Raw genomic sequence first — 14,497 nt, forward strand, 5'->3', positions numbered from 1 at the left:
TCTTCTGTGAGTTTTCTCTTAAAAACCTTTGCCTGTATTGTTTTTATCCTTAAAAATTGAAAGATGTTCTCTGAATATTCTTCATATTAACTGTTTTCTGTCTTCTCTACAAATAGTGTTTCCCAATTTACTTATCATATAACTAAATTAGGTTATATTCTGTTATGCAAAAGCACTTAACATTTTTTATAAGCAAATATGTATTTCTTTGAAATTTTTGAGTTTTCTATCTAGACTAGAAAGGTCTCTCAGTTTCTAGCTGATTATATGATATCTTAAATATTTTTCAAAAAGCCTGTTTTATTTCTTTTTACATTAATAACTTTTAAAGCCAATGGATGATTATTGTTCTGATGTGGGGTAGACATCTAACTTTATTTTCTTACAGATGTGTAGCCAGTTGTACAGTCATTACGTGTGAAATGGCTACCAGATTTATCATTTATTATATTCCCTTATATATCAGAATCTATTTTCTGGGCCTTCTATTATTTTCCTGACTTACTGATCTAGTCTTATGCTAATATTATGTGGTTTATGTTTTGTATGGTATCTTAACATTTAGTAAGGTTAGCTACTCTCAGTGTATGTCTTTTTTAATCATTTGGGGGACTGTTCTTAGTATTTAATTAAAACAAAATATAATTTTAATTGAAATTGCATTTAATTTATCTATTAGTTTTAGAAGAATTGATTTTTATGGTATTAAATATTCCCACTCAGTAACAGGGTGTGTCTTTCCATTTATTCAGATTCTGTTTTTGTTTTGAATTTTATTGGGATATAGTTAATTTGCAATGTTGTGTTAGTTTCAGGTGTATAGCAAAGTGAATCAGTTACACATATACATATATCCACTCTTTTTTAGATTCTTTTCCCATATAGGCCATTACAGAGTATTGAGTAGAGTTCTCTGTGCTATACAGTAGGTCCTTATTAGTTATCTGTTTTATATACAGTGGTGTGTATGTGTCAATCCCAATCTTCCAATTTATCCCTCCTCCCCTTGTTACCCCCCAGTAAGCATAAGTTTATTTTCTACATCTTAACTCTATTTCTAGTGATATTTTGTAGATAAGTTCATTTGTAACCTTTTTTTAGATTCTACATATAAGCGATATCATATGATATTTGTCTTTCTCTGTCTGACTTAAGCCATTATTTTAAAACAGGTCATAAATTTCCTTAATGCTTGGGTCTGTGCCTTCATTTGTAGTCTTTTCGTAAGACTGCTTTAATGCCAGAGATCTATTCATTTGTGTTGAACATGAATTTTTTCGGTGTGGAATTATCAAACATCACATAGAATACTCAATTAGGGGTATATAATTTTCTTTTGAATTGATAAATTATTCGCAACTTTAGGAGTTCGAGGAGCTGTCACTTCTAAAGTTGCATTATTCCTGTTATAATTATCCTTTTCATTCTTGTTGGACTACTTTTTTTCCCCCAGGGTTCTGTGTTATTATCACTTTAAAGTTAATATGTGAGTTTGGCAGAATCAGAATGCAGGTTTTCCCCTAGAATCTTGGAGAGAATTTCAAGTCCTGTTTTTGTGTTGCCGTTTATAGCTAATATAATATAATGGGGTATCCTTTGGGAGATCAAATTAATTATCATGCATCTTTGTATTATGATAGATCTGATCTTTGTAAGATCAGATTATTTATGATAATTAGCCAGCTTTGGGAAGTAGGGGGAATCTTGTCAAAAAAAACCCTGAGCGAGAACACCCACCTCCTCATCTCTGGCTCCCCTGTTTGACACCTCGTTAGTATGCAGGTGCTTCTTCCCAAATAATGTCTGGATTTCCTATGAGTATATTTCTGGGTTTATACTTGGCCCAACATAGTTAAATAGATCATATGTAATAGGCCTTTTCTTTCAGGCTGTTTGAATATTATGATTTTTTAACAATAAATTTTCTTTGCATTTTTAGCCTGTTAAAAAATATTTTGGCTCTCTTTATCAAAGGATAGTATTTCTTCTAGAAAGCTATATATTTGGCTCTGTTTAGTGTATTTAAGCCCCTAACTTGTTTATTTTAAAGTTTAATTTGGATTAAAGAAAGATTCTGTGATTTTTTAAAAAACAACATTGGAGTTGAAATTTATCTTTTTGGATCTCTCCCAGGCTATTTCCATTTAAAATTAAGTGTTCCCAATCTCTGAACTTAAGCCATTGATAAATATCATAAGTGTATTTCTAAAGTCTTTTGTCCTTTCTGAAATTAATTCTTCTTTTCTTTTTTCCCCAGAGATATACTGTCAGTTTCCAATAATTATTTACAGATTTAAATGGATAGTACCTAACCAAGTACAGTAATTTCTTTATTAGTGAAGCAGAAATAAACACACGAATAAAGTCAACTTAGGAATAAATATGGAGGACACTAAGCACTATTACAGATAACTTAGATATTATAAAATTTTGACTATATATCTTAGAATAAATTTAGAATTAAACATTATTTTTAAAATAGTGCCCATGGCCAATTCAGTAGGGCATATTATTTTATCAGTTTGTTACTGTTGTAGTAAGTGATCTTCCAAATTGTCACTAATACTTGCTGTTGAAAGCCAGGAGTTTCACAGGGCACCTGGCTATGTGTTTCAAAACTGTTGCCAGGTAGATCCTTTGTCTTGTGTCTCCACAAATCTGGATAACCAGGGAGAGGCTCAGTGAGGCTGTCACAAGTTTTTCAGGACTGATCCAACAAATAACTTTAAAGCTGGGACTCCTGCAGAATATGTGACTAAGAAATTAGTGTTCACCGACCCTCTAGCCAACTCCTGGGAGTGTTCTTGTTTTCTTTTATGTTATAATCAAAGGCCATATGCTTAGTTCACAAATGCTAGGAAAAGGACAAAGAAGAGGAAAAATAACAGGTAATTGGATGCAGTGAAAGAGAATGGGAGATGATGGCATGTAAAGGAGAGGGAGGGGTAAGGAGACAGAATTCATGAAGCTGGCAAGCTGAGCTCACTCATTGAAGGCTGCCCACATCTCCCTTATCTGGGAGATAGCCATGTTGTTTGTTTGCTGACCTTTTAATACTAAAGCTGCTGGTGCCTCACTAATTGTGAAACCTTTTTAAAGACGTTATTAATAATGGCTTTGAAGATAGCAGAATCCATTCGTGTTTTCTGTAGAAATATACCAATTATGCCTATTAGGAGTGTGTAATATCTATTCATACCTTTTAATTATTCTTCTCTTCATACCTTTTCTTTAAAATTGACAGATCCTGATCTGAAGGGGTGATTTCATTGCTGATTCATTTAAGTTAATCTTAAAAGTACAGAAAAGATGTTATGGAGTTTTAAGGAAAGAGAAGAATTTCAGTTAATAATTTATTTGTTTATTTTTAGGATCTGTGGTTGTGGTTCTGGAGAATCTGGCTGTGCTGTATGTGGATGTTGCAAGGCTTGTGCAAGAGAATTGGATGGTCAAGAGGCAAGACAAAGAGGGATTCTTGATGCAGTGAAGGAGATGATACCTTTAGACCTTCTGTTAGGTAGTATTTCTGATAGTCTAAATAATTCATTTTAGATATGTGTTAAAAAATTAAGATAATAGTTGATTATGCGGTACTCCGTGTTTGGTAACTGACAGTGTGTCATTGATTAAGGGATGAGATTCTTTTTCTCTTTTTTGCTAAGATCCTTGCAGTAAAAATCATTTGTGTTTTAGACAGTGTTTTTGCTAGCTTTTACTTTCTTGAATTTCATATAGTTCTATCATATCTATTATAAAACTAATTGACTGATTGACTGTCAATCATCTAGCTGTCCCAGTACCCGGGGTTAACATTGAAGAACACCTCCAGTTACGACAAGAAGAAAAACGGCAACGTGTAATCAGGAGACACAGATTAGATGAAGGAAGAGGTAAGATGTAGCTGCAGAGAAAATGTATATGAAAATACATTTTCTTACCCTATACTGAGACCAGTTAAAAGTTTACAGAATAGGCTGATTTGGTAAGAAATTAAAATTAGTAACATTCTAGTAACTCATGAAAGTATTATGAAAATATTCAGGGTATTACAATTGTGCTAATAATGACATACATTTAATTCGTTAGTGTGTTTATGGCATAAGTCAACCATATTAAAAATTGTGCCGTATGCCAAGCATCCAAAACTATTAGCAATGGCAATCTTCAAAAAAATACAGATTCGAAGAACTGTCCTTCACCCATATTTTGACTCATCTACTTAACTATGAACACCAAATTAGTTTAGTATTTTAAGTTCTGATTTCTTACTCATTTACAATTATTATCATTTGGGCATAGTCTCACCGCTCTTCCTTCCAATTTAGTGCATAATTATGCTTTTATGTATCTTTCCGGAAAAAGCTTATTCTGGTTATGTACAAGAAGGGTAAGTTGGAGGGTCTGCAGGTTTTAATTGCAAAGATAGATTTATTATCTATCTTTTCCTCATTGTTTATGACCATTTCTCAGCCTAAAAACTACATTTAACAGTGATTATAGTATTTTAGTATATATCCAACAAGCAGAGATAAATATAAGTATTACTAAAGTTATTCTTGCCCAATAGAATCTTTTCTTTGTAGGATTAAGACAGATTGTTACAAAGGTCTGTAATTTTATTCCTCTGCTAGGCAAAATTTTGATTCGAAATATTTGGTGATATTGTATATTTTAGTACTTATTAAAATGGCATGGTATTTGATACAGGAGATAAAACCTATTACTCGTTTAACCATCATTACAGACTTTTTTAGGCATTCCTTTTTTTAATATAAAATGGAGTAAGTATTGAATATAAAATATATAGCACACATGGTGATTCTGTTTTTATTAAACTTAGGTCATAAAACATCTGCTTAGAACTTGAAGATTGTTCTTTATAGTGTCTAATAAGCAATGTTGAGGAATTAATACAGTGAATATTTGCTGTTAGTTTGGCTTTGTTTACATAAAATCATTGCCTTTAAATGATATTTTAATGAGATTAATGTATCTACTCTTATTTATATTATATAAATGTATGAGAAAATTGCATATTAAATGTTTTGTAGAGAATAGGGTAAAATTTAAGTTCTGGGTCTTTATGACATGGTAATTAAGTGATAATTCCTTTTGTATTAATAGTATGATTTGTTTAAGGTTAATTACTAGTGATACTTTTACTACCTGGTTTTTTGTTTTTTTTTAAATATTAGGTTGAATCATATGAAATGACCTACAAAAACCAGCAATTTCCTATGTTTCAACCAAAGTATAGCAAATCCTTGTGATGACATTTAATTACTTGCCTAACGCTATATATCTTATTTTTTTCTCTCCCTCTATAAAAAGCTATTCTTCTCTAGGTATAGTATATATTTCTGTATATCAGAAGTAAAAGAACATTGATGATGCACTGGTTATTCAACAAAACTTTGTGATAGCAGAATGTTCTTTTGCCTTTTATTTTCAAATGTATCATAGACCTTTAAAACATAAACTCTAACCCTTTAAAAGTTAAAAAAACCTCCATTATTTAAATATTTATGGAAATTAGATTATTGTATCTGTGCTTTAACAAGCTTTCCCGGCGATTCTGAGGGTGCTGAAGTGTAAGAACCGCTGCTCTAGGGCAGTGATGTTCAAAGTTTGTTACATGGGCCTTCTACATCAGAGTCACCTGGGCCTCGTGCTTCAGCATTTCTGCCTGAGGGTCCTCGATACAGATTTGAGTCACATGCACAGTGTTCTAGGGCTCTTGTTTGACACCATGCTAGCGAGGATTGTTAGTCTCGTTTTGTCCTCATGAGGAACAGGAATGTCAAATAAATTTTTAGTGTTCCAACTGCCACACATACATACTTATCTTTTCTCCACCCCCCCCTGCCCCCCGCCCCCCTTGGCTTCTGCTTGGTATTTTTTAGATAACTAACAGCAGTCTGTTGGTAATTATGCTTATTAGTAATTGGCTTTACCTGTGTTGAAATTTCAGCCTTTCAGTATTAGATTAAGTTAAATTATTTTACTTGATTTATCTGTCTCATCCTGTGTACCAAGTTTGTGTTGTTTTAAAGTTGATCAAAATTTTAGGACCTAGCTCTTGTATTAAAGCCTTGCTCATCAACCTCAGGCCTATTGATGTAGTTCAGCTGCTGTTTATGACACAGATTCTTCTGTTGCTGTTGAAACCCCCAAAAGTAGTGTGGTTACTACTTTTTGATAAAGTTGGAACTTTAACTTTTTTATGCTATTAGTCTTCCAGATAATACTTTTCTTACATATATATTCTTAGGTACCAATAGTATTCATTTACAGATTTTATTTCAGTGGTGTTTGTGATCATTTTTAGTTTGTTTTTAGATTAGACAGAGTTGATTGATACATAAGTTCTCTGAGACTTGTATTAACTTTACAAATGGAGTGCTTGTTCAGTGGGATTTTTAAGTAGAACTCTTTAAGTCATCAGGACTCCTGGGTGATTGTATCAATGTTCTTATCTTTATATTCCTTCTCGGCACTGTGTTTTAAGGAAAACTAAGCCCAAATAATGTTGCCTATTTTTCCTTCTTTCTTTTTCCCCTAAATGTCAAATCAAAATTCCGTGATTGTGAGCTGTCGATGGGGTGAGTTACATCCTGGTTTGCCTGGGACAGTCCCATTTTATGCCTACTGTTCAGACGTATTTCTTACAGTGCCCCCTTTTGCTCTCGGTAGAGAGTCTCATTTGGATAATAAGTTATATAGTTAGCATAGCTGTATAGCGTGGTGGTTGAAAATATGGGTTCTGAAGTTAGACTTTGGTTCATATCCTGGCTTCTTAAGTTTTACTTGGAGTATAACCAGTCTGAACCTCAGTTTCCCTACCTTTAAAATGAAGATGACAACTGTACCTACGTTAAGTAGGGGTGAGGATTAAGTGACTTGCATGAAAATGCCTGACATATACTAAGCCCTGGGTAAATGGGGATGATGGCGATGGTGATGATGAGGATGCTAGTGGTGGTGGTCGGCTATTTAGTAAACTGCTGTTCTCTTTGGATTTGATTCTTTCCCAGCTCTGGCCTCTCCTCTACTTGATTGCTTTTCTCACAACATTGGGATGCTCATCACAAAATTTTGATTATTATTAATAAAACCCCCTACATCATCTGTAGAATAAAATGATTCTATTTTGATAGAAAAAAAATCAGTTTCCCATAGTCACAAATTAGAATGTAGAAACAAGTTTATTATAGTCTCTCCAGTTTCAAAGTGATTGAGAAGTTATTGCTATTGATTTTTAAGCCTCGAAAACCATTAAGTTTTCTTGATTTGACATGTCAAATCCAGTATTAGCTGATCTTCCAATACTACATTAAAGTCTCCTTTTAAATTAAAATATTATATGAAGCACATGGAAAACATAAGTAAGAAAAAAATATCAATGTAATTCTCATCCAAAGATAACCACTATAGAATTTTGGTATACTTTCTTAAAGGTTTTCTATGCATACTTTTTTGTTTAGACATTTTACATCATTTCATACTGTGATATATATAGGTGTACTGTTTTTTCCCCTTAATAATTATATCATAAATTTTTTGTGCCTTATTGCAATACCATATTAAAGTAACACAGGAATTTAGGTTAAAGGTTTTCCACAAACCTATCCTTTAATTAAATTATTACTTTTATTTATTTCATCGGTATCTTCTAATTGAGTTTTACACATTTCCAGTTACATCACTGACTGAATCTTTTTTTTATATATACATTTATTTATTTATTTATTTATTTATTTATTTTTGGCTGTGTTGGGTCTTCGTTGCTGCACGCAGGCTTTCGCTAGTTGCGGCGAGCAGGAGCTACCTTTGTTGCAGTGTGTAGGCTTCTCATTGTGGTGGCTTCTCTTGTTCGGAGCACGGCCTCTAGGTGCACGGGCTTCAGTAGTTGTGGCTCGCGAGCTCTAGGGCGCAGGCTCAGTAGTTGTGGTGCATGGGCTTAGTTGCTCCGTGGCATGTGGGATCTTCCTGGACCAGGGCTCAAACCCGTGTCCTCTGCATTGGCAGGCGGATTCTTAACCACTGCGCCACCAGGAAGTCCCTCACTGACTGAATCTTATATTTTATATATTTGCTTAATGTGATAGTATGTACATTTTAAAAAATTTTCTAGCAGTTTTTTCCTTGCCTTCCCATTCTCTTTTACCAAGCAAATGAGGTTTAGTCTAATAGGTATATTTCTGTATGTTACTCCATTAAAATATAATCATGTGCAGATATCTATATGTATGTGAGCGTGTAGGCAAATGTTTATTTACAGAAGGGATATTGTATTAAATATACAGTTGTTTGCAACACCTTTTTCCCATTTTACAGTACAACATGAACACATACTAGTGAATATGGATCTATCACATTCTATTTAATAGCTGCATAACATTTCATAATATGTCTGTACCACAGTTTTTTCAGCCATTATTTTGTTGATGGTCATTAAGGTTATTTTCAGGGTTTTGTGGATTTTGCTATAATAATATATTCTTAAACTTGTAGCCATATGCAGTGGAATTTTTATTTATATAATAGAGCTTTCCAGAAATAGCATATTTGGGCCAGAGTGTGTGTATGTTTTAAATTTTAACAGATATTTCAAATTTTTAAAAAAATGTCATAGGAATTTATCTTCCTAAGACTAACATATGAGAGTGTTGTGTTCCTGTAGCACCACCTGTATTAGGTATTATTATTATTTTTAATTTTTGCAAAACGTTGGTGAACGATGTTATGTCCTTGCTAATTTAAATAGCACAGAAGTACTTTTTCTTTATAAATCTTGTTTTAATGGCTGATTATTATTCCAGTGAGAAAATATACCATAGTTTTTTTATTAACTGTTCTTCTTTTTGGATTGTTTTAATTTTTCATTACCATTAATAAGGTTATAATAACGCCTTTGAGCTGAAATCTTTTAAAAAATATTTCAGTTTTCCTTAGAACAGGTTTCTGTATGTATAATTACTGGGCCAAAGGATAATAATAATTTTTAGGTTCTTGAAATGTATCACCATTGACTTTCTGAAAGTAACTCCGTACTTTCCCACCCTCAGGTTTTGCCAGCTGCCCCTCCAGTGTGCTTAATTTTGTCATAGCACACCGTCATAATTTCTTCTTGAGTTTTCTGTAAACTTTCCCTCAACCATTAGACTGTGAGCTTCTTGAATCAGAGATGGGGTCTTGTTTATCCAAGTGTTCCTAGAACCTTGCATGGTGCCTGAAATTGGTCAGTACTTAATGTGTGCTTGTTGACTAACTGAAAACATTTCATGGACTTCTCATCGCCTCTACAATGAAGTGTAATGGTATCAAAAGACATTAATTATCTCTTTTGTATGTTCATCTCCAAACTCATATCCCACTACCTTCTGCCTCATAACCTTATATTCCATCCATTTCAGCTATGTTTGTGTGGTTTTTTTCCCCCTCTCATCCCATTTATTAAAGAAACAGTAAGACAAGATACACTGCAGGAAAACACCAACCATCCTTTCACATCAGGCTGAACGAAGCACAGTGATTTCTCCCCTTCATTCCCCCCACCCCCACCCCAGTTCGCCTAACCCCATCCACGTCAGTTTAATTTTGAGGTTCTTTGATTGGGAGTACCAGTGGGGAGGGAGTGGGATGAGCAGTGGAGCCGTGATCCTGGCTTCCTCTAAGTAAGTCCCAGGAGAAGGGAGCTGCAGGCCCAGTCAGGCAAGCAGAAATTGTATTTGGTGGCTCTCTGAAGTGGTTGCACTTCCCTGTTCTGTGTTCCAGCCCCCAGGGGAAGGTATGGCAGTAGAAGGTGGCCAGGTCAGTGCTGCTGAAGCGTGGTCCGCTCACCAACGTGACATTTCTAGAGAGCAGTGAGCTGATTCCCCAGTGGTGAGCAGGGGACCGCATATGAATTGGGACCTGCAGGCCAATGTATCCCTGAGGAAAAGTCCACAAGAACAATTCAAGAAACTAGTAAGAAACAAGGGGCAGAAAGCTGTGGGACAGAAGCACAGCAGGCTTCTGGAAGGCTGGAGATTCCTTCTCGCAAGGCGGGATCATTCCCACCTGCCAAAGTCCATGTCCCACAGGTAACATTTCACCTTCAGTCAAGAAAGACGCAGAGGGGGGAAAAAGGCTCATTTGAACTTGAGCCCCAGCTATGTACTTCAGACTGTAGCTCCATATCTACCCTTTCACCCAAAACACAGCCCCTGCCCAGAACCACAGTGTCTGGAAACCAAGGTGGTCCTGGAGAGAAAATGGTGTCTAAGGGGGTAACATTCCATTTGGGTACATTGCAGCCATTGGAGCCCCTGGTCTGGGGAAAGCAGCTGGGTTTGTGCCAGGGAGGCTCCCCACTCTAGGAAATGGGACCAAGGTCTTGCTTGCAGGGCCATTCATCCCTGGAAAGGAAGCTGGGCTTAGACCCAGGGTCCCAGCTGGCCTTGCGAAAGGAGCTGGGTTGATACCCACAGGGCCTGCTGGTGAAGAGCCTTGGGAGCTGACCTGGGGGAATTAACCTGACCAGGGCCTAATGGGCCAGTAGACCTTGGGAAGGTAGCTGGGTTGGAGCCTAGTGGCCCAGAGGCTCTTGGGAAAATTGCTGGACTTGAGCCCTGGAGGCCAGCAGACCCCTGGAAGTTAACTGAGTTTAAAGCCAATGTGTTAGAAGACTGAGAGAAAGCAGCTGGGTTCAATCCCCCTGAACCTGTCCCTCTTGGAAAAGGATTAGCCTTTACTCCCATGGGGCCAGCGGGCTTGAAAAATGAGCTGAATTAGGGCCAATGGGGCCAGGAGCCCTCGACATGGGGGATGGATTTGGCCCTGGAAGGCCAGTTCCCCGAGAGCCAGGACCGGAGTTTGGGCCTGTGGGGCCAGGTGTGCTGGCCGTGGAAGATGGGCTTGTGCCCACGTTTCCAGAAGCCTGTGAGAAAGCAGCTGAATTTGCTCCTAGAAGACCAGCTGCTCTTAGAATGGGGGCAAGATGTAGGCTTTGAGGTCCAGCCATTCTTAAGACCAGATCCTGTGCCCAAGAGGCCACCTGCTCTGGTGTCCAAATTAGGGCTTGGGCCCAGGCCACCTGCCCTTGGATTAGGCACAAGGCCAGGGCCTGGAAACGTACCTGACCTCGGGGCAGGGTTTGTACCTACAAAGCCTGATCTCAGATTGGGACTTGGTCCGGGGCCCAGGCCAACAGGTGTAGGATTGGGAGGACCATCCCCAGATGTCAACAGGACACCTGTTCTCAGGTTGGGTCCAGATCCAGGGCCCATGGGGCCACCACTTCTGGGGTCAGGACCTGTTCCCAGAACACCACCTGGCTTTGGGTTGGACATAGGACCTGGCCCTGGGAGACTCCCTAACCTTGGGTTAGACAGAGGCCCTGGGCCTGGAAGAGTCCCTGCTCCAGGATTTAGAGCTGACCCTGGGCTTGGGCCCAAGAGACCACCCGGCCTTGGGAAAGAAACTGCACCTGTGCCAGTGGGATTCATCCCTCTTGGAAAAGAAGCCATGCTTGGGTCATGAGCACCAGCAGGGAAAGGTGCTGGATTTGAAGCCAGTGAACCTGATGAAGTTGGAAAAGGAGATGGGTTCCTTGGAAATGGGGCCAAATTTCCACCAAGAGAGCCTGTTGCCATAAGGAAGGGATCTGAGTTCATACCCAGTGGGTGGCCTGTGTTTAAAACAGGACCCCCTTGTGGTCCCAGGGAACTATCCATCTGTCCTTGAGGTGGCAGCGGAGCATGAGTCCAAGGAGTTGGCCTCTCTCTAGGAAAATCTGGGGTTCTTTCATACTTTCTTGGGGACATTGGTGATAATGGGCTTGGGGCGAGTTTTGAAAAGGATCTTGTTTTTGATGAGTGTTGTCACCAGGTACGGGGTGCCATTCTCGCAGCCAAGACCATCACAATCTTGCTCCCCCCCCCCCCCCCGGAGTGTGTTTAACAAGGACGGCAAAGGGTTTCTCCAGGTGGATGGTTTTCCCATACAGGATATGATGCCCCACGATCAGCACAGGGATTCCCTCAGTGGTGCCGGTCTCCCAGGAGGTTTCCAGCTAACCCAGTGCTGTAGTGAGCCTCGATCTCCCCCTGTAGCTCCATCAGCACCCATTCTGCCAGGCCTCCAGCCACAGCACTGGAAATAACCATCTGCACCATGAGCTTTCTGTCTTTAAAAAGCAACTGAAAATAAGCTGCAACGGCCGCCACCGAGCGCAGCGCCGCGCAGCCAACGGGTGACAACCAAACCTCCTGCCTCTGTTGCCATCGCCGCCGCGAACACTCGTGTGTGTTTTTAATGACCATACAGTAATGTTGTTTATGTCTTCATGCTTTTATAAATCCTATTCCTTTTACCTGGAATGCCCTCTCTTCTCTTCTTTCTCTCTTGGCAAACTTTTTCTCATTTTTTGAAATCTCTCTTTTTTTCTTTTTTTTTTTGGCTGCGTTGGGTCTTCGTTGCTGTGCGTAGGCTTTCGCTAGTTGTGGAGAGCGGGGGCTACTCTTCGTTGCGGTGTGCGGGCTTCTCATTGCGGTGGCTTCTCTTGTTGCGGAGCACAGGCTCTAGGTGCACAGGCTTCAGTAGTTCTGGCCTGCGGGCTCAGCAGTTGTGGCTCGCAAGCTCCAGAGCACAGGCTCAGTAGTTGTGGCGCACGGCCTTAGTTGCTCCGCGGCATGTGGGATCTTCCTGGACCCGGGCTCGAACCCGTGTCCCCTGCATTGGTAGGTGGATTCTTAACCACTGCACCACCAGGGAAGTCCCTCTTTGAAACCTCTTTGATTCACTCAGGTTGATTTGATCACTTTTCATCCTGCAGGATATGATGTGTACAGATTTACTTTATAACATTTATTAGAACATACTGCAATTCTTTGTTTTTATTCTGTCTTCCCTGGTGGACTGAATTTGAATGAGATCTGTGTCTTTGTCATTATATCTATGATACCTAGCATCTGTTACATTAAAGATAATCAAAAATGTTTGGTGAATAAATGAATGACTTAACTATGTAAGAAAAATTATTTTAGTCCATGGGATACAAGAGTATTTTAGAACCTGGTAACTTGGTATTATAAATGGTAACTTAAGTTGAGCTCGAGTGATGTACTTTCTATGTATGATTGCCAGTGGGCCTTCTGTATTTATGTATAGAAAGGACTCTGAAAAGATTGAATTTATGAGAGGCTAAATAACTCTGAATATTATGGGTATAATATTTTTATGGAAAGAAATAGTATCTCAGGCAGGCCACAGAAATTAGAAAATGGTAATACAGCTTAATATTATTGTTATTTTAATATTTACAATTCTTGGTATAGTTGGAAAGTGTCTTACACTTTTTAGAATGATTTATATTATCTGCTTTAGTAAATCAATTGAAAAATAGGGCAAGTTGAAGAAATGACGTGTTCATATTTGAAATGTATCTCATTTTATTATATTTTAAAGATGAAGCTTAGTTTATATAATCTTAGTTTGAAAATGATTGATACTGCATTACTGGAAAATAATATTTAATTCTTCTATTAACATTAAATTAGCATATTTCTACCTGTAGTAATCATAGAATATGTTATTCTTGGTTTTTCATAGAATTGATGCTGCTTGTGTTTTTTTCTATATCTAGAGACATAATTTAAATATATTTTTTTCTACCCATTGTTTAATGTTTAATGCAGGGTACTTTGGTATTTAATATGACATTTGTCAAATTTTATTACAGAGCAGTAGTTTCATTTTGTCGCATTGTTAGAAAAATTAGTTATACTTGAAGATCTATAGAGAATCACAGAAATTTAATTAAAAATGTTCAGTGCATATATACTGTCAATTTCCTTTTCAAATACTGGTAACTTCTTAACTGTCAAATTTAGTGTTTTGAAATTTGTAAGCATTTTTGATATTTGCTGTGGTTTGATAAGCTGTGGTTCTGTTCTGTAAGGAAAGAACTAAAATTTTAAGGTATAATTTAAAGTTTTCTTTTCAAGCTAAACAGTAATGGGGAAAACAGTTTTTAAATTTTATTGAAATTAATTTGGCTACAGATTTTTTTCTTAAATACTGTATAAGTAGAAATGACTGTAATCTGTGTCAGTGTATATTTATGTATATATGTATATGTACATAGAGGAGCTTCAGAAAGAAATTGTTTTATGAGAGAACCGTTAATGTTCTAAAAATGTTACTGGGTTTAGAGTCCCCTCTTCATCATCAGTATGAAATTCAGCTTATCCTTGTGTCTGATTTTGTGTATGTGGTTAAAATCATAAAGTTAGATTTATCTTTTTTAGAAAATCAAATCAAATGCAGCTTATACAATTCTGTCTTTATAAAGTAGTGATTTTATATATATACATATACATGTATATATGTGTGTATGTTGTATGTATGTATGTATATGTATGTATATAAATGTGTATGTATATAAATATGTATATCGCAGATCATAGTAATTTTTTGTTTTTGTTTTGTTTTTGACCACCTTGTTTTCTTACCT

General features: G+C 37.3%; 1 protein-coding gene and 1 pseudogene across 14 annotated transcripts in view; one reads left to right on the forward strand and one right to left on the reverse strand.

Annotated features, from left to right (window-relative positions):
* MYCBP2 (MYC binding protein 2) overlaps nucleotides 1-14,497 on the forward strand; it is a 272,533-nt gene that overhangs the window by 80,412 nt on the left and 177,624 nt on the right. For all 14 annotated transcript variants that reach the window (XM_057532563.1, XM_057532564.1, XM_057532570.1 and 11 more), the window contains 2 exons: nucleotides 3,372-3,517; nucleotides 3,789-3,890. In XM_057532563.1, coding sequence (XP_057388546.1) covers nucleotides 3,372-3,517; nucleotides 3,789-3,890 — 248 coding nt within the window. The remainder of the gene's footprint in view (nucleotides 1-3,371; nucleotides 3,518-3,788; nucleotides 3,891-14,497) is intronic.
* Nucleotides 11,788-12,158, reverse strand: LOC103005010 (chromosome transmission fidelity protein 8 homolog; annotated as a pseudogene).

This window comes from Balaenoptera acutorostrata, chromosome 18 (genome assembly GCF_949987535.1).
Source record: "Balaenoptera acutorostrata chromosome 18, mBalAcu1.1, whole genome shotgun sequence".
In the NCBI taxonomy this organism is placed as follows: domain Eukaryota; kingdom Metazoa; phylum Chordata; class Mammalia; order Artiodactyla; family Balaenopteridae; genus Balaenoptera; species Balaenoptera acutorostrata.